Source organism: Oncorhynchus keta, chromosome 8, assembly GCF_023373465.1.
Source record: "Oncorhynchus keta strain PuntledgeMale-10-30-2019 chromosome 8, Oket_V2, whole genome shotgun sequence".
Taxonomy (NCBI): domain Eukaryota; kingdom Metazoa; phylum Chordata; class Actinopteri; order Salmoniformes; family Salmonidae; genus Oncorhynchus; species Oncorhynchus keta.
Window position 1 is genome coordinate 3,317,351 of NC_068428.1, and position 19,633 is coordinate 3,336,983.

General features: G+C 47.5%; 1 protein-coding gene across 2 annotated transcripts in view; it reads right to left on the reverse strand.

Moving 5' to 3' along the window:
• LOC118386692 (5'-3' exoribonuclease 2-like) overlaps positions 1-3,941 on the reverse strand; it is a 30,723-nt gene extending 26,782 nt beyond the window's left edge. Inside the window, exons 1-8 of one of the 2 annotated variants that reach the window (XM_035774421.1) lie at positions 3,729-3,941; positions 2,752-2,879; positions 2,323-2,434; positions 2,073-2,184; positions 1,895-1,953; positions 1,585-1,674; positions 1,027-1,099; positions 755-805 (exon numbers count right to left, since the gene is read on the reverse strand). In XM_035774421.1, the coding sequence (XP_035630314.1) occupies positions 755-805; positions 1,027-1,099; positions 1,585-1,674; positions 1,895-1,953; positions 2,073-2,184; positions 2,323-2,434; positions 2,752-2,879; positions 3,729-3,803 (700 nt within the window). In that variant the 5' untranslated portion in view covers positions 3,804-3,941. Of the gene's footprint in view, positions 1-754; positions 806-1,026; positions 1,100-1,584; positions 1,675-1,894; positions 1,954-2,072; positions 2,185-2,322; positions 2,435-2,751; positions 2,880-3,606; positions 3,629-3,728 lie in introns of those variants that run through there. The other variant, XM_035774422.2, reaches the window with a different exon arrangement.
• Positions 3,942-19,633: the final 15,692 nt, after the last annotated feature.

Below are 19,633 nucleotides of genomic sequence, written 5' to 3' on the forward strand. Positions count from 1 at the left end.
CAAAATGGCACCATTTCCCTGGAAAGTACACAACATTTGACCAGAGCCCCACTGACCCTGGTCAAAAGTAGTGCACTAATGTAAGGCCTAGGATGCCATTTGTGACACAGCCTGAATTTATCAATCTCCTCTTCAAGCTAATTACATACAACAAAATCCATCCTTTGCTCACCAAGTGCATCATGAACCATGGAATGCTGAAGCTTTTATCTATCATGTCCTGTGTAAGTGCACCCATTCAAAACTAACTGGCCATTAATATAGCAGAACAATAAGGCCTGCAGAAAACCGTGACGCTCTATCGTCTAACAATGTACAAGGTTGGAGAGTTGCAAGTAGTACTGCTAACTGTTTTTAAGGACTGGAAACCAGGAACCTGTTAATACGCACTGACGTCTCAAAAGTAGTCTTAGAAAAACAAAGCATGTACGCCATCACCGTCAACCACAGACCTTGAGCCTGTCAGGCTCAATAAGATAATGTATTCCCTACAATTATTGACAACTACTCAACAAAACCTGAATAGGAATCACTGCATCTACATACTTTCAAGTTGGTTTGACAAGAGTCTCAACAGTAATTGTGGCATCTAATTTGCTTTTTTGTCTTTACCCATCATGCTCTCTCATAACTACAAGTTGCAGGATATATAAAACACAGCTTTGGGGAAAGCTCTTGCTATAGATGCTCAACTTTCTCCCATTGTTGGTTACTCTTCAATACTTAAGAGACCCTTGTGGTGCAAAGCTTTTACCGTCAGCTCCACAAAGACAGTGGTGTGTGTTGGGGTCATGGTGAGGCTGAGCTGTGAGAAACAAAAAAGATAAATGGATGGATTATGAGTCATTACATATAGTTAGCATATATGTGATTGCAGAGCTTGAAATAAAAAGTTGCACTAAGACAGAAGGCCATTTGAGACCTTGTAAATATGCCTGGCAGAAATCACAATGTCACAAATGACCTTTAAAAAAAAAAAAAGGGGCCAATAACCACATATTGAAAATGACCATAAATGGCTCATACCTCTCTGTCGCCTGATATAGTCCATGATCTTATGCTCCCCCTCACCAGGGACACTGGCGTCAGACAATATGACCTAAAACAAATAAAGAATGTTTCCATATGAACAATGATAGCAATATTCAATGCATATGACCATGTCAGACTTGACCTTGGTTTCATTTCCAATAAGCACATTTGAGAAATGTTCTAAGGCAGGGCTGCCCAACCCTCTTCCTGGAGATCTACAGTCCTGTACAATTTCAGTCCAACCCTAATTTAGCATATCTGACTCAGCTAGTTAAGGTCTTGTTCAAAAGCTAATTGGTAGAATCAGATGTATTAAATTAGGGTTGGACTGAAAACCCACAGGACTGTAGATCTCCAGGAAGAGGATTGGGCAGCCCCTGTTCTAAGGCCTTAACATGTCTGAGCAGAAGAACTGACCAACATAACACTTAAAACGTTTCAGCTTGAGGCCAAAACGTGTCAGCTTTTAAATAAATTAAAGACCACCAATGCATTAGAATCTGTCGTGTTCTTTTTCGGAGATGCTATCACCTTTTTTGCAATAATACTTACTGTAATGTTACGCCATCCAGGGTCATTACTGAGTCTGTCTGCAATGTAGTAACGGAGACACTTCGCAAGGTTGTCCATGAACTCTGTGCCCTAGACAATATTCAAATGAATAATGAATTTCCAGACAGTATTCACAATTTAGCAGCCTGACAAAAATGTGTCAAAAAGTACCCGGGGCAAGTTCCTCTGCAATCAGAGATCTCAGCTTTAGTGCACAGTCATGAAGACATTTTACACTGCAAAATATTGGTAACAGTAACACAGCCTTAGAAAATATTGTTATTATACAAGAAAAGCCTCAAATGCTTACTGGGGTGATACAGTTACTGTCAAATCTCTCCTTGATTTCATCAGGTGGAAGATACCCTCCTAAAAGGTGAAGATTCAAAAGTTGTAATTCTGTTATGGCAAATATTTCTCATTAAATGTGCTTAGTCTAAATTCTAACGGAACGATAAGTATAGACAGTTTTCTGAAAATATATGCACCTCTCCCGAGGATCTCCTCTCGGATGCGGGATTTCTCCTCAACCAGTTCCACTCCTTCCTTGGAGGCACGGAATCGCCTGGACCGCTGCTGGTTCATTTTGGCACGAGGGGCCTGTTCAGAGAAACAGAATGTCACAACTGCTGCACAGGTCATTGGCCAACATATTGTTTGAACAAAACTGTAGGATATCTAAAAGGGGTTAATAGAAAGAAAGTTTCTCTCCCATTAAAAGAAAGCAGCAGAACGTACCACTCCATCAATAGCCATGTAAAGAACCCTTCTGGGCCGCACAATGTTGAAGAGCCGATCCATGTATTCAAAGATGGCAACCATCATTTCATCTTCATTTTTGGGTGCAGCCCTGTGAAAGTGAAGTGGAGTTTTAGAGGGTAATACTAGAATAACATCACAACTCAATGTAATACACAATAGTACTACCATAGAGATTCATAGCTATTGAGTGTATTCCAAATGGCACAGTATATATATATACTGCACTACTTTTGACCTGCGCTCTACGGGACCTGGTCAAAAGTAATACACTATAAAGTGTATTATAACGTTTCTGTACAGCACTTTGTGACATCAGCTGATGTAAGAAGGGCTTCATAAATACATTTGTAAGATTGATTGATATAAAGGGAATATGGGGCAATATGTTCTGTGAGGAGGACTCACTTGTCTTCAGGATGTGTACAGGGGTGAATGATCCCATTCATGTCCAAGTACAAATTGTCAAACTCCACTTCATTTGGATTCGGTTTGCTGGTATCAACAGGAATCCGTACACCGTTGCATTCCTTGGACTGTGAGTAAAGGGAAGATGGAACCTAAATTAATTAAACATTCTTGCAATGACACAACTAATGATAACCTTATTTATGTAACAATACTTGGCTGCGCCATGCATAAGACTCTGCCAAACGTTCTCTAGTCATAACATCGACGGGCCGTCTAGTTTCAGTTTTGTTTGCAAACCAATGGAAAGCCAACTCGACTCGCGAGTTTGTCACTCAATAGTCGTTTCACAATGAATTATTCTCGGCCCGGGCTCTCTCAGCCCTAGACAATTAAACAACGTTTTTACGATGGAATTGAGTGGCGACAGGTTTGAGCGGACTGGAGCTCCGACGTAACAAAATTAAGTGAATATGAAAACGTATTTTAGTGCCCAAAGAATTTACACACGACATTGTTCTGTGTAATGTGTCATTTTTTGGGGTGCTGAGGTCAGTTTTTTATAAACTTCCTTTTATGTAACGTCGGAGCTCCAGTCAACGATAAACTCCACAATTTACGATTGAGTTGGCCATCTTAGCCCAAGGCAAGACTGGCCCTGTGATAATGATGTGCATGTGTAGCCATCTAAATTGCAAGTAGCATAGTTGGTGCGCTGGCTTGCTAACGTTAGTTGCGTGCATCCCATACATTAGCCATTTTTAGATTGAACGAACATGTTACACTACTAATATAGTTAAGAGATATAATAGCTAGTTAGGTAATGTTATAGCTAAAGTGCAGTAACGTTCGTACCTGCTAGCTGCGCTAACAACCAGTTTACAGGAATAAATAGCATAATTATTACACGGCCTTAAAAAATGCGCAACACTAGCTGGCGCTACCAATCAGGCAGCTGGCTACAAACAAAGACGTACCCTCTCCTCAGTACAATGGACAACAATCGTAGAATATTTCCGACTCAACCAACGAAAAAATGCGGGGACTCCCATCTCCCGTAGTTTCACAATACGCTACACACAGCTATAAATTATGACATATGTTTAAAACGACTTGATTAAAAACGACGGCTGGAGGAATAGCTAACTGTTTTGCTAGCTACGCGTTTCCAAATAAACTACTGATCACGTTTGATTTCCGGGTTATAGGGTTTATCTTCCGGGAGCCATTTTGCACATGTGAGGAATCGAATAGCGCCGCCATCGCGAAATCAAAAATACCTCAGAGATTCAAACAATAAAGAGGAGAATGCTGAGGTATTACATGTTGAAATGTTCAAATATTGCGTTCGGAACCAAGTGGAAATGTTGTATTTACAACACTAACGCCCCTCCACATTTTAACTTGTATTAATATGGTTTTTGAACACTATAATTAGTTTACAAGCATGATAGCTGTACTTTTAGTTTTGGGTTTTACCAGCTTGTTGGCAATTAGCTAATCTGAGTTTCTCAGTGAGTTCTACTAATGAAACTAAAAGGGTGCATACTGTCACCCTGTGTGTGTTTGAACAGGTATAAAGCTAAGGTTGGTGATTTACTGCCACCTGCAGTTTACAGACTGCTGCTGTTGGGAGGATGGCTCATAATAATGGATGGAATGGAGTCAATGGAACAGTATCAAACACATGGAAACCATGTGTTTGTTGTGTTCGATACCATTCCATTGATTCCGTTCCAGCCATAGGAGCCCGTCCTCCCCTATGTACCATCGGCCTCCTGTGCTTCAGTCATGGGGTTCCCGAGAGACGCAGCAGTCTAAGACACTGCATCTCAGTGCTTGAGGCATCACTACAGACACCCTGGTTCGAATCCAGGCTGCATCACAACCGGCCGTGATTGGGAGTCCCATAGGGCGGCTTACAATTGGCCCAGCGTTGTCCAGGTTTGGCTGGTGTAGGCCCTCATTGTAAATAAGAATCTGTTCTTAACTGACTTGCCTAGTTAAATAAATACAACTGGAATGTTTGTTCATGATGCATTGGGCCATCCCTCCTGATGACCTGGAAGGAATAATTTAATCCTTCCCACCCTGTTGACTACCTCAAAATGGTGAAAGTCCTCAATGGCGCTGCCCATGCTAAAACAGACTATTGGTCACTAGAGTCCTCTATCTATCTCTATGGCTGTAACAGGGTAGAGGACAGGTGCCTCTGAATTATGGTATACTCATGGAACGTTTCCTTTGAGGATTTACCCCTGTGTTTTACCCAAAAGGCTCTGACTTTTCTGTTTCCATCTACATGGTCCGGCACCGTGTCTCACTGGGCCATGGCTCCGGAGGACCTGCTCTAACTTGGATCCAAGGCATGGCCCAGAGTACTTTTCAACTTGCATTCACATAACAATGGCCAGGGTTGGGTAGGTTACTTCCTATACTAGTTACCTGTCAAAAATGTTAATCAGTAGGCTAATTTAACTTTTGGATTACCCAAACTCAGTAACGTAATTGTATTACTTCAGTTAATTTCCCCCTGATAGGAATTAGAAGAAGACAAAAAGGATCCATCAAACGTGGTTGGTGTGTCATCATAGTGTTCTCTGACTTGTGGTCAGACTTGGTCAGGTAGAACAAACTTATACTTGCACCTTTTTTCAATGCTGAATTGAAGGTCCTTTCTAAATGTAAAAGTAATCCAAGAAGAATCATCTAGTTTTTCAAAAGTATCTGTAATCGGATTACAATATTTAGCTGGTAATGGCGACGTCCAGGTTGTCTTGGGGGCTGCCATCCTTACCTCAAGACGGAAGCCTTCCGCGACGGTGGCCTCGGGGGGTCCCATTCTGACCTTGCCACTCGGGTGAGGATACCGCTGCATTGTCCAATGGTCCAGGGCTGGGAGGAGGAGTAACCAACGTCAGAAAATCGTTCCAGAACTGTGCATGGGCCTTCCCACTGGTTCATGAGTTTTGGGCTCTTTTGCTTGATTCCTGCTTCCAACAAGCTATGCTGTAAAGAGAGTCCAGACGCTGCTGAAGGTGGAGGAGGTACTCCAAGCCTGTGGCTCTTGGAATCTCGGGCTCCGGTGGTCTTCCAAAGGACAAGTCTGCCAGTGGATCCTGCACTGTCTGATTAAACCGTTCAATTAATTCTGATTAAACCGTTCAACGAGCCCATTGCTTTGGGGAGACAGAGGTGGTCCTTGTCTTACGTACCCCCAGCGTCTCACAAACTTTGTTGAGCACCTTACCTTCGACATTTCTCCTCCGATTGCTGTTGAGTTCTTCCGGTGCTTCAAATCGGCAGAACATATCCACCAGCTTGTTGGCAGTAGTTGAGGCCCTGGCCGGGGACGGGGACCTCGTAGGCCTCTGGCCGCTTGGTAAAGTAGTCCATGGCCACAAGTACATATGGGTTGCCCTCCTCCGTCATGGGGAAAGGACCGAGGATGTCCACCCCAACCCGCTCCATGGGGGCCCCCACTTGGTATTGCTGCAACGGGGCATGGGAGCATCCAGTTGGTCCTTTGTGAGAAGTACAGGTGTCACAAGTCTGCACATACTGTTCTGTGTCTTGACGACAGCCAGCCTAGTAGAGTTTCCCTCAGAGGCATTGGAGGGTATTTTGTGTACCCAAAGTAGACTTCCCAAACCGACCCATGGATAGCTCTGAGGGCATGGGCACACATGGAACGAGGCACGAGCCGCTGCCACACCACTGAGTTGCCTGCTAGTTTACTCCATCTTCGAAACAGCACACCATTGTGAATGGCAAGGTCGTCCCACTGGGAGTAGTAGGCCTTGGCTTCGGGGCACAGGGGTGAGACACTGTTCCATGCAGGCCACTGGCAGGTCTCCAACCAGCCCTTCCCAGTTGTCAACACTGAGTCATCTTCCTGCTTCCACTTCAGGTCTTGGTCATTCCAGGTCTCTAAGGGTGCTGAGCTCCTGTCTGCCACCTGAATTGCCGCCACTGTGGGCAGGAGACCCACATTTTGTTCCAAGCGTGGGCAGTGCTTCCAGTCTTCCTCTTCCCACGACTGACAACACATCAGCGTTTGTGTGGAGATGACCAGACCGGTGTTGTAACTGGCAGTGATACTCCTGTAGCTCTTCTATCCAGGGATCCACCTGGCACTGTGGTTCTTGGAAGTTGAGGAGCCAGGTGAGTAAGGCATGGTCTGTACGAAGGAGAAACTGGGTCCAGTAGAGCTCGGGTCGGAAATGAAGTGCATCGACCATAACCAACAACTCTTGCCGGGTGACACAGTAGTTGGACACAGTAGTTGCACTCAGCACGGTTGAGGCTCTGACTGTAGAAGGCCACTACCCGTTCCTCATCCACTCCTGTGAAAGAACAGCCCCAATGAACACATTGTTGGCATCTGTGTCCATGATGAATGGGTGCTGAGTGTTGAGGTATTCCAGGACTGGAGCCTTGATAAGGGCATCCCACAGTTCAGTGAATGTAGCCATGCAGTCCTCATCCCAGTTGAACTGCTAGTCCTTGTTTGAAAGGTGGTGTAGAGGGCTGGCTACTATTGAAAAGTCCTTGATGAACCTCTGATAGTTATAATCTAGGCCAACAAAACTTCTCAACTTGAAGAGGTTCTTGGGGGTTGGTCAGTGCTGAACCTCCACCACCTTGCCTGGATCAGTTGCAACTCCTTCTGCCCTGACAACATGGCCTAGGAACTTGATCCCCTGCTGCAGTAGGTGACACTTCTTTGGTTGGAGCTTGAGTCCAGCCTGCTGGATGGCAAGTAGAACTTCCCACAGATTTGGTAGGGATCCTTGGAAGTCTGCTGCATGCACAAGGACATCCAGGGACATTGTTGCCAGCACTAGCTCTATAAGACGCTCAAAGGTTGGCAGAGTGTTGCAGAGCCCGAAAGGCATCATGGTGAACTGCCACAGTCCTTGTCCAATCGAGAAGACTGTCTTCGGCCTGCATTCAAGGGCAAGCTCCACTTGCCAATAACCGCTGCGGAGATCAAGGCAGTGTTGGGAAAAAGTACTCAATTTTCATACTTGAGTATAAGTAAAGATACCTTAATAGTAAAAGTGAAAGTCACCCAGTAAAATACTACTTGAGTGAAAGTCTAAAAATATTTGGTTTTATATATACTTAAATATTAAATGTAAATGCTAAAATATACTTGCGTATCAAAAGTAAAAATACGATTGCGAGGATCACACGTCAGCACTCAGACATAATTTAAAAACAAAGCATTTGTGTTTAGTGAGTCTGCCAGGTCAGAGGCAGTAGGGTTGACCAGGGATGTTCTATTGATAAGTGTGCGAATTTGACCATTTTATGTCCAGCTAAACATTCGAAATGTAACAATAACTTTTTGGTGTCGGGGAAAATGTATAGAGTAAAAAGTACATCATTTTCTTTAGGAATGTAGTGAAGTAAAAGTTGTTAAAATATAAATAGTTAAGTACGGATACCCCAAAAAACTACTTATGTAGTCCTTTAGAGTATTTTTACTTAAGTACTTTACACCACTGGATCAAGGGAACTGAACTACCATGACGCTGGGATGTAGTCCAGTGCATAATTTATGCATGGGAGGGGATAGAAATCCTTCCTGGTCACATAGTTCAGCTGCCTGTAGTCCGCACAGAAGGGCCATGACCGCCCTTTTTCTTGACTACGGGGACCGCCCAAAAGCTGTTGAATGGTTTGATGAACCCTGTCTGCGCCATCTCCCGGATCTTCTGTGCCAGTGGCAAGTGATGGGGCCGCAAACAAATAGGTGCTGTGTCGCCAGTATCGATAGAATTCTGTACCAGACTGGTTCTCCGGCAGTCTTCGTCTCGTGCTGCAAAGTCCTCCGCAAACTCTGCAAGCAGTGCTTCCAACTTATCCTGCTACTCAGGCTCCAGCCCTTATGAACACCTCTGCTTTAGTTCCTGCACAGCTTGCCGGGTAGCTATCGAAGGTACGTCCACCGTGCCACTGGTCACCTGTTGGGGAAGGATCTTTGTGGGACTGTCTGTCACCAATTCCTGCCGGGTCACCTGCAGCTGCCATTGTCTTCTTCCCTTGTTCCAAAGTTCCATCACATCTTTCATCTGGAGTTTCTGTGTTCCAACATCTAGGCATGCCCCTGCTTGATTGAATACATCAACCCTAGGATGCAGTCATCTTGGATATATGCCAACCAGGACTCATGCTCCAATGAGACAAGGATAAGAAATTACCGCTAAGGACCTCCGGCCATTCATGTCAACGAACTCCCCTGTGAAGACCTACCAAGATAGGGGTCCAACCCGGAAGGGAAGGGCCCACTGTGTCTGGAAGAACACCAGGCCCGAACAAGGGATATTGTGGAACCAGTGTCAATCAATGCCTGGCAGGCCTCACCGCTGATGCTGCATGGAAGGTAGAGGTCCTGTGTCTGGCCCAAACGACCAACTCAATTGCCGGTTCAACAAGGGGTCGGGGGCCTGGGATGATGTTCCCCTCACGTCATCACCCCCCTGGTGTTTCCCGTCAACTCAGGAGCATGAAAAGGCTGAGGTGGGGCTTCATAGTGGCAAGCGATGTGGCCTTTCTGCCCACAGTGGAAACAGAACCTCAGACTGGCGTTGACCTCTCAAAGTGGACCATCTTTGAGTCCGCTGCCGGTGTTACACCTTATCTTGACAGACCACCTTATTGGAGTCACTATTTATCTCCACCTATGTTTCTATCTGCTGTGTCCTTGGGGTAACCCGACTCTCAGGGCCAAGACATTTTCTGGTCTTCCTGCTTTATCCGTGGCCTTCTTCCATGTGGCCAGACGCACATGCTGTTGGAGCCTCTCTGGTGTCAAGGCCCGGAGGAAGGCATGTAGGGCCAGTACATCTTGATCAGCCTGATAGCTTCTTCTGCATACTCTCGCTGGGGTCTCCTCTAATACCAAAGCTCTGCCTCAAGGTGGTAGTTAGGGCAGTAGAATCCCTTTGTTGATCAGAGCTGAGTTCTAGTAGGGCTTGTAAAGGCACGACAGGGCACGCTGCACAGCCATTTCCTCTTCAGCCCATCCATTTTGCCATGAATGCTGCTGTGCAGGATGTTGAGGCACTGCACCTTCCTCCAGGTGGCGCTGTGGGGCGTGTTGAATCGGGAAACCTCCACTGGCTTGGAGTAGGCTGTCCTGATATGAAGCCTCCTTTGTAGGATTCGTGGCCGAGTTGCCTGTTCCTCCCAGGCTGTAATGCTTCAGGTGTCGTAGGTGTGTGGAGTCAAACGCAGGAGACAGTGAGTGCAAAGCTGTGCGTCTTTAATAGCACCAACGCACCACAGGGTGCTCACAATAGTAACGGCCCCAAACACAGGGAATGAGAATGTACAACGGAAAAGTAACGACCAGGCACTAACACGTACCTCTACAACAGAGCCGAAGGTTACACTGAAATAATCCCGCACAACAACCAGGCGGGCCGGCTGTCTAATAAAGACAAACTAATTAACTAATTTACACATGAACAGGTGCTACCACTAAACATACAAGGAGGGAGAGGAAAAACAATCAGTGGCAGCTAATAGGCCGGTGATGACGACCGCCGAGCGCCACCCGCCCGGGAAGGGGAAACACCCTCGGTCGGACTCGTGACAGTACCCCCCTCCTGACGCGCGGCTCCCGCAGTGCGCCGACACCGGCCTCGAGGTCGCCCCGGAGGACGAGGTGCAGGGCGATCCGGATGGAGGCGATGGAAATCCCTCAACATGGATGGATCCAAGATGTCCCTCATCGGTACCCAGCACCTCTCCTCCGGACCGTACCCCTCCCAGTCCACGAGGTACTGCAGGCCCCTCACCCGGCGTCTTGAGTCCAGAATGGCCCGGATCGTGTACGCCGGGGTCCCCTCGATGTCCAGAGGGGGGGGAGGGACCTCCGGTACCTCACTGTCCTGCAGGGGAGCAGCTACCACCGGCCTGAGGAGAGACACATGAAACGAGGGGTTAATACGATAATAGGAAGGGAGTTGTAATCGATAACACACCTCGTTTATTCTCCTCAGGACTTTAAAGGGCCCTACACACTGCGGACCCAGCTTCCGGCAGGGCAAGCGGAGAGGTAGGTTTCGGGTCGAGAGCCAGACCCTGTCCCCCGGTACAAACACGGGGGACTCACTGCGGTGGCGGTCAGCACTCCTCTTCTGCCGTCCACTCGCTTGTCGTAGAGATTCCTGGACGGCCCTCCAGGTCTCCTTGGAGCGCTGTACCCATTCCTCCACCGCAGGAGCCTCGGTCTGGCTCGGATGCCATGGTGCCAGGACCGGCTGGTATCCCAACACACACTGAAAAGGGGACACGTTAGTAGAGGAGTGGCGTAGTGAGTTCTGAGCCATTTCAGCCCAGGGAATGTATCGTGCCCACTCCCCTGGCCGATCCTGGCAATACGACCGCAGAAACCTACCCACCTCCTGGTTCATTCTCTCCACCTGCCCATTACTCTCGGGGTGATAACCGGAGGTCAGGCTGACAGAGACCCCCAAGCGTTCCATGAACGCTCTCCATACCCGAGACGTGAATTGGGGGCCCCGATCAGAAACGATGTCCTCCGGCACCCCGTAGTGCCGAAAGACATGGGTAAATAATGCCTCCGCAGTCTGCAGGGCTGTAGGGATACCGGGCAACGGGAGGAGACGGCAGGACTTAGAAAACCGGTCCACAATCACTAGAACCGCGGTGTTCCCCTGAGACGGCGGAAGATCGGTCAGGAAATCTATGGACAGATGTGACCATGGCCGCTGTGGAACGGGGAGGGGTTGTAGCTTCCCTCTAGGAAGGTGCCTAGGAGCCTTACTCTGAGCGCACACTGAGCAAGAGGAGACATAACCCTTAACGTCCTTAACCAACGTAGGCCACCAATACCTCCCCTGAAGGCTCCCCACTGTCCTCGTCACCCCAGGGTGACCCGAGGAGGGTAGGACGTGAGCCCACCGAATCAGCTTGTCCCGAACATCAAGCGGCACGTACCTTCGCCCCGCTGGACACTGAGGAGGCGCGGGTTCAGCCCGTAACGCCCGCTCGATGTCCGAGTCCACCTCCCATACCACTGGGGCTACCAGCTTAGAGGCGGGAAGGATGGGAGTAGGTTCGGTGGACCCATCCTCGGTGTCATAAAGGCGGGACAGTGCGTCAGCCTTCACGTTCTGGGAGCCCGGTCTATAAGACAAAGTAAACCGGAACCGGGTGAAGAATATGGCCCACCTTGCCTGACGTGGGTTAAGTCTCCTTGCAGCCCGAATATACTCCAGATTCTGGTGGTCGGTCCAGATGAGAAAAGGGTGCTTAGCCCCCTCAAGCCAGTGTCTCCACACCTTCAGAGCTCTAACCACCGCTAGCAACTCCCGGTCCCCCACATCATAGTTACGCTCCGCTGGGCTGAGCTTCCTTGAGAAGAAAGCGCAGGGGCGGAGTTTTGGTGGCGTACCCGAGCGCTGTGATAGCACGGCACCCACCCCAGCCTCGGACGCGTCCACCTCCACTATGAATGCTAGAGAGGGATCCGGATGCGCCAACACGGGCGCATCAGTGAACAGCGCCTTCAACTTGTTGAATGCTCTGTCCGCCTGTGCGGACCACTGCAATCGCACCGGGCCCCCCTCAGCAGTGAGGTAATGGGAGCCGCTATCTGGCCAAAACCCCGGATAAACCTCCGGTAGTAGTTGGCAAAACCCAAAAACCGCTGCACCTCCTTTACCGTGGTTGGAGTCGGCCAATTACGCACGGCCCTAATGCGGTCACCCTCCATCACCACCCCCGAGGTGGAAATGCGATATCCCAGAAAAGAGACGGCTCGTTTAGAGAACACGCATTTCTCAGCCTTGACGTATAGGTCATGCTCCAGCAGTCTACCAAGCACTTTGCGCACCAGAGACACATGCGCGGTGTGAGTGGCCGAGTAGATCAGAATGTCATCGATATAAACAACCACTCCCTGCCCGCACAGGTCCCTGAGAATCTCGTCTACAAAGGATTGGAAAACGGCTGGAGCATTCTTTAACCCATACGGCATGACGAGGTACTCATAGTGGCCGGATGTAGTACTAAATGCGGTTTTCCACTCGTCTCCCTTCCGAATACGCACCAGACTATACGCGCTCCTGAGATCCAGTTTTGTGAAGAACTGCGCTCCGTGGAACGATTCCACCGCCGTAGCGATGAGAGGTAGAGGGTAACTATACCCCACTGTGATGGCGTTTAGACCTCTATAATCGATACACGGACGCAAACCTCCCTCCTTTTTCCTCACAAAAAATAAACTCGAGGAGACGGGTGAAATGGAGGGCCGAATGTACCCCTGTCCCAGCGACTCCGTGACATATGTCTCCATTGCCAACGTCTCCTCCTGGGACAGCGGGTACACGTGACTCTTGGGAAGCGCAGCGTCCACCTGGAGATCTATCGTACAATCCCTTCCCGGTCGATAAGGTGGTAATTTAGTCGCTTTCACTTTACTGAAAGCGATTGCAAAATCGGCATACTCGGGGGGAATGCACACCGTGGAACCCTGGTCTGGACTCTCCACCGACGTGGCACCGATGGAAACTCCCAAACACCTTCCAGAACACTCCTCTGACCACCCCTGGAGAACCCCTGTCTCCACGAAATTTTAGGATTGTGCCGGGCCAGCCAGGAGTCCCCAGCACCACTGGAAACGCAGGCGAATCAATAATAAAAAAACTGATACGCTCCCTATGATTCCCCTGCGTCACCATGTCCAGTGGGACCGTGGTCTCCCGACCATCCCTGACCCTAATGGCCGGCTATCTAGGGAGTGCACGGGGAAAGGAGAATCTATCGGCACCAGCGGAACCCCTAACTTAAGGGCGAGTCCGCGATCCATAAAGTTCCCAGCTGCGCCTGAATCGACTAGCGCCCTATGCTGGGAAGAGGGAAAAAAGTGAAGGAAAGAGATTAAGACAAACATATGGCCAACAAGGGATTCTGGGTGAGTCTGATGCTGACTCACCTGGGGTGACCGAGAAGCGTTCCGCCTGCCATCTCTACTCCCAGACGGACCCCCCCAGCACCGATCAGACGTGTGTCCTCTCCGACCACAGTTGGTGCAGGGAAGGCCTCCTCCTCCGGTACCCCTCGGCGCAGCCCCTCCCAACTCCATCGGAATGGGAGCGGAGGGGCTGGGTGGTGGAACGCACAGGACCCTCTCTGAACGCCCGCGGGCAGCCAGCAGATTGTCCAGTCGAATGGACATGTCAATCAGCTGATCCAGTGACAGAGTGGTGTCCCGACACGCTAACTCCCGGCGGACGTCCTCTCGGAGACCACACCTGTAGTGGTCCATAAGGGCCCTGTCGTTCCACCCAGATCCGGCTGCCAAGGTCCGGAACTCCAGCGCGTAATCCTGGGCGCTCCTCCTCTCCTGCCTGAGATGAAAAAGTCGTTCTCCCACCGCTCGGCCGTCTAGAGGGTGATCAAACACGGCACGGAAGCGGCAGGAAAACTCTGGGTAGTGCTCCGCGCTGAGTCTGGGCCATTCCAGACTGCGTTCGCCCACTCCAGAGCACGACCCGTGAGGCAGGAGATGAGGACACTCACCCTCTCCGCTCCTGAGGGAGTGGGTCTAACGGTGGCCAGGTATAGCTCCAGCTGAAGCAGAAACCCCTGGCAACCCGCCGCCGCTCCATCATAAGCCCTCGGTAGCGTCAGACGGAGGGTGCTGGAGTCGAGTGATGGGGAGTCCGGAGCCGGGGTGCCGAAGGTGGAGAGAGGAGACCACTCCTCTCCCATCGGTCCATTCTCTCCATCACTTGATCCATCGCGGATCCGATCCGATGGAGAACGGTGGTGTGGTGGAGAACCCGTTCCTCCATCGATGGGAGAGGGTTGGCTGCTGCTCCTGCTGACTCCATTCAATTTGATTTAGGTGCGGGATTCTGTAATGCTTCAGGTGTCGTAGGTGTGTGGAGTCAAACGCAGGAGACAGTGAGTGCAAAGCTGTGCGTCTTTAATAGCACCAACGCACCACAGGGTGCTCACAATAGTAACGGCCCCAAACACAGGGAATGAGAATGTACAACGGAAAAGTAACGACCAGGCACTAACACGTACCTCTACAACAGAGCTGAAGGTTACACTGAAATAATCCCGCACAACAACCAGGCGGGCCGGCTGTCTAATAAAGACAAACTAATTAACTAATTTACACATGAACAGGTGCTACCACTAAACATACAAGGAGGGAGAGGAAAAACAATCAGTGGCAGCTAATAGGCCGGTGATGACGACCGCCGAGCGCCACCCGCCCGGGAAGGGGAAACACCCTCGGTCGGACTCGTGACACAGGCGCCAGTCATCCTCCTTCCCTCGGGTCCATGACTATTTTAACAATGGAACTCTAGAAGGCTCTTTGGTGTCACATGCACTTATGTCAGAGCAGAAACTATACCATAAGGAACTGTCTGTAGATCTCTGAGATAGAATTGTGATGAGGTGTATATCTGGGGAAGGGTATAAAACCATTTCTAGAGTGTTGAAAGTTTCCAAAAGCAGGGGGCGGAGCTAGCATCTTGGAGTGAACGGCTGTGTGTGAGAGGCTCCTGCGACTTTTTTGCGAAATAATCTAATTTAACCACCTTTATGGCACTTATTACAACAAACGTTTCTTTCTAATACAAGATTGTAACTTTCTATGTGAACATGCCGAGTAATAAGCGACCAAAGGACAATAAATCCACAGTGGAGGCCTACTCCCCACTAAACAACGAGACAGACATGGCGGAAGGCACAGGCAACAACATGACACTTACAGAACTTAAGAGCTACATGTTGCTATAGCTGAGGATCTTAAGGCTACTATTGCTGAACTGAACACCAAAATCGAGAGCATCATTTGAACGGTCGCTTCGCATGGCCAGAGTATTGTGGACCTTGAGAAAACTTCTGAATTCAACGCTGGTAGGATCGACGAGTTAGAGAAGCTATGCACGTCATTGCAGGATAGTGTGCAGAGGCTTTCTGTGAAAGTGGTCGACCTGGAGGGCCGATCCAGACATAATAGCCTTCGTGTTGTTGGTCTGGCAGAGGGGGTGGAGGTGGGCTCTCACCCCACCGACTTCTTCGCCAAGCTATTGAAGGATGCAATGGGATCGGATCTTTTGGCTTCGGATCCCCAGCTGGACCGTGCACATCACTCCCTTGTCCCAGTGCCTGGACCAGGCCAACATCCTCGACCCAGTAATCATCTGTTGTCACAGTTTCAAGACCAAGGATCTTATCCTGCATGAAGCTCGAATAAGGGGCAACCTGTCACATAAAGGGCACCCATTCTGTGTCTATGAGGATTATAAGCCCGATGTGGCAAAGCACCGCGCCGGCAACAGAGATGTCATGACCAAACTCTACAAACTCCATCTTCGTCCAGCCTTGCACTTCACCTGCAAAACTAAGAATTACCCTGCCTTCTGGTGAGACGATTTGGCTCTCCTCAGTTTTGGACGCAGAGAAGTTTATTCGGGAATATACGCCAATCCCCCATACAGGTTAGAGTGCCTTGTCATTGTGTGTTAGGGTCTGCTCATGGACTCGAATCCATACTATGCCATAACGGGTGAACCCGTATTAAATGGGCTCAGCAAGGGCTACCGAACATGTAAGACGCTGAGCCGACCAATGGATGGAGGTCAGAGCTCTCATTTAACGTTAAGTTCACTTTCATCCCGGCTGTGTTCAGAGTGATGCATATTTGGGAGGCCTTCCAGGTTTGATCATTGACACTTTCGGATGGATAGACTTATATTCCCCCATTTTTGTTTTGTTTCGTTATTTATTTTTCAATCCTTACATTATTCTTACTACCATACCATTTATTTATTGCTTGCAGGGGACTGGGGGTGATGGTTGGGAAGGGGCAGACGCAGACACCTGGTTAGCAAGTTGATGTTTTGTGCCGTTCTGCCTTTGTCTAGCCGTGGGCCGCTCTCCCGACTAGATTCCCACCAGCCCTCTGTAGTGCTTGTGTCTGTGTAGGTGTGCGTACATATAATTATTATTTGTACTTTATTATTATTTTCTCTTAGCATTTTAGTATGTGTATATTTTAAATCAGTGTATATTGTTATTCTGAGGTATGAATGTTTGTATGTGTACATGTGCATACGTATATGTGCATCCATACATATACATATATTTTTTTAATATATATGCATTTTTTTGTGTGGGTGTGTATGTACAGTATGTGTGTGTGTGTGTATATGTATATATATATATATATATATAAGGGACCTTTGCTTCCTTTGAGTTGCTGAGGGAAACTTATAATTTTCCCAGAAGTAATTTTCTCAGATACCTACAAAATTAGAGACTATGTTAGAAAACACCTCCCAACATTTGGGAATGCTAAACCTTCCATGTTTGACGGATGCATAAAAATATGCCCCCACCTCAGACAAACTGATATCGCGTCTATATGATGCTTTTCAATCTGTTAGCACAACTTCTACAGATGCCATTAAGGCAAAATGGGAGGAAGAACTAGGGACTGACATTTCGGTGGCAGACTGGAAAGAGACCTTGGAGAATATCCACATATGCTCCATTAATTCCAGACATCGTCTCATACAGTTCAAGGTATTACACAGATTACACTATTCCAAACTAAACTGCATAGGATATTTCCTGATACATCCCCTTATGTGTGATAAATGTCAGGCTGCGCAGGGTACACTACTCCACTGCTTTGCCCTATGCTCTAGCTTGCATGGTTATTGGGGTGGAATTTTTGGCATCCTCTCTGAAGTTTTGGAGACTTCATTAGACCCAGACCCGCTTCCGTGACATCTACCCTCTTTCTTTCTACATGTCCTTGTTCTGTATGTCTTCTTTTGTAATATTTGTTTTGTACCCAGAACTCTGGGTCTTGTTGTTCCTGTCTGCTCTTTTATGTTTAGATTAGAATGGTATACCTGTCTTTTATACCTATACACCATTCTTGTGTGTGTTCAATAAAAATATTTGAAACAGAAAGTTTCCAAAAGCACAGTGGTCTCCATCATTGGGAAATGAAATAAATATGGAACTACCCAGACTCTGTCTAGAGCTGGACCTCCAACCAAACTGAGCAACCAGGAAAGAATGACCTTGGTCAGGGAGGTGACCAAGAACCCAATGACCACTCTGACAGGACTTCAGAGTTCCTTGGCTGAGATGGGAGAATCTGCCAGAAGGACAACAGTCATTACAGCACTTCACAAAACAGGGTTTTATGGGTGTCACTCCTGAGAAAAAGGCACATGACAGCACACAAAAGACATGTGAAAGACTGAGAACATAAGGCTAAAGATTCTGTGGTCTGATGAGACAAACCTTTTACTCTTTGGCCTGAATGCAAAGCGTTATGTCTGGAGAAAACCAGTCACAGCTCATCGCCGTGAGGCATAGTGGTGGCAGCATCATGCTATGTGGATGCTTTTCAGGGACTGGGACACTGGTAACGATAAAGGGAACAATGAATGGAGCCAAACACAGGCACATCCTTAATGAAAACTGCTTCAGAGTACAAACAACCTTAGACAAGGGGCGATGATTAACGTTCCAACAGGACAATGACCCCAAGAATACAGCCAAAGCAAATCTGGAATGGCTTCAGTACAAGAATGTGACAGTCCTTGAGTGGCCCAGCCAAAGCCCAGACTTGAATCCCATTGAACATTTGTGGAAAGACTTGAAAATTGCTGTTCCCCGCCGCTCCCCATCTAGTTTAACAGAGCTTGAGAAAATCTGCAAGGAAGAATGGGAGAAAATCTCCAAATCCAGATGTGTAAAGCTGATACAGACATACCCAATATAACTCAAAGCTGTAATCACCGCTGAAGGTGCTTCTACAAAGTATTGACTCAGAGGCTTGAATACTTATGTGTAAATTAAATATATTTCTGTATTTAATTTTCAGTACATTTGCTAACATTTCTAAAAATGTATTTACACTTTGTTATTATGGGTTATTGTGTGTAGACGGTTGAGAAAAAAATCGATTTAATCCATTTTGAGTTCAGGCTGTAACACAACAAAATGTGTAAAAAGTCAAGGGGTACGAATACTTTCTGAAGGCACTGTAACATGGTTATAATAGTGCTTATTTTTGTATGCCTTATTCTGAATGCAATACATCTGTTTTAAGACACATCCTGTACTTTTCATCATGCCGTCAACTCCAAACATATACAAATCTAATTTGTCATTTGTCACGATTAAGGCATTTGAGACATGACAAACAGACCAAAATGACAGACCAAAACAACTATAACCCAGACAAACAAAATGGTTGTAAAATTATAATTCAAGATTTTGTGGTATAGCCTAGGTGAAATTGCAGCACACTGTTCCTCTGTATCTAGGGACAATTCCAAATGGATTATAACAATAACAATGTGTTGCACCAGGAGAATAGCTACAAAAGCATTTTAGAAAGAAAATGGGAGCTTCTCTATTCTGCATGATCCCCTTCAGGAGAAAAAGTCCATCAGCTGTTCCACTTCAGAAAGCAATGGACTGATTTCAAGACTATTGATGGAAAACACTATCCTACTCCGATTCTCAATTTCCATAAACATTTACGCTGTTTCATTTTGTGGGGAATTTGAGTAAGATTTAGCCAATGATCTGAGTGTCTGAGACGGACACACAGAGATGAATGTGGGAATATGCTGCAAATCATTGCAGGCATTTCATCATTTATATTTCACTGGGCCAGGCTTGTTAGATGTTGAAACTAATGTGGATAACATAATCTGTTAGTGACCGATAGTATTAGGGGCCAGCAGAGGTTTTGGAGGATAATATGGAAATATTATGCTCCAAAACAAGAAATATTGTGCGTGATAATGGTGACTAGTATCCCACTGATATATTCATAGAATTC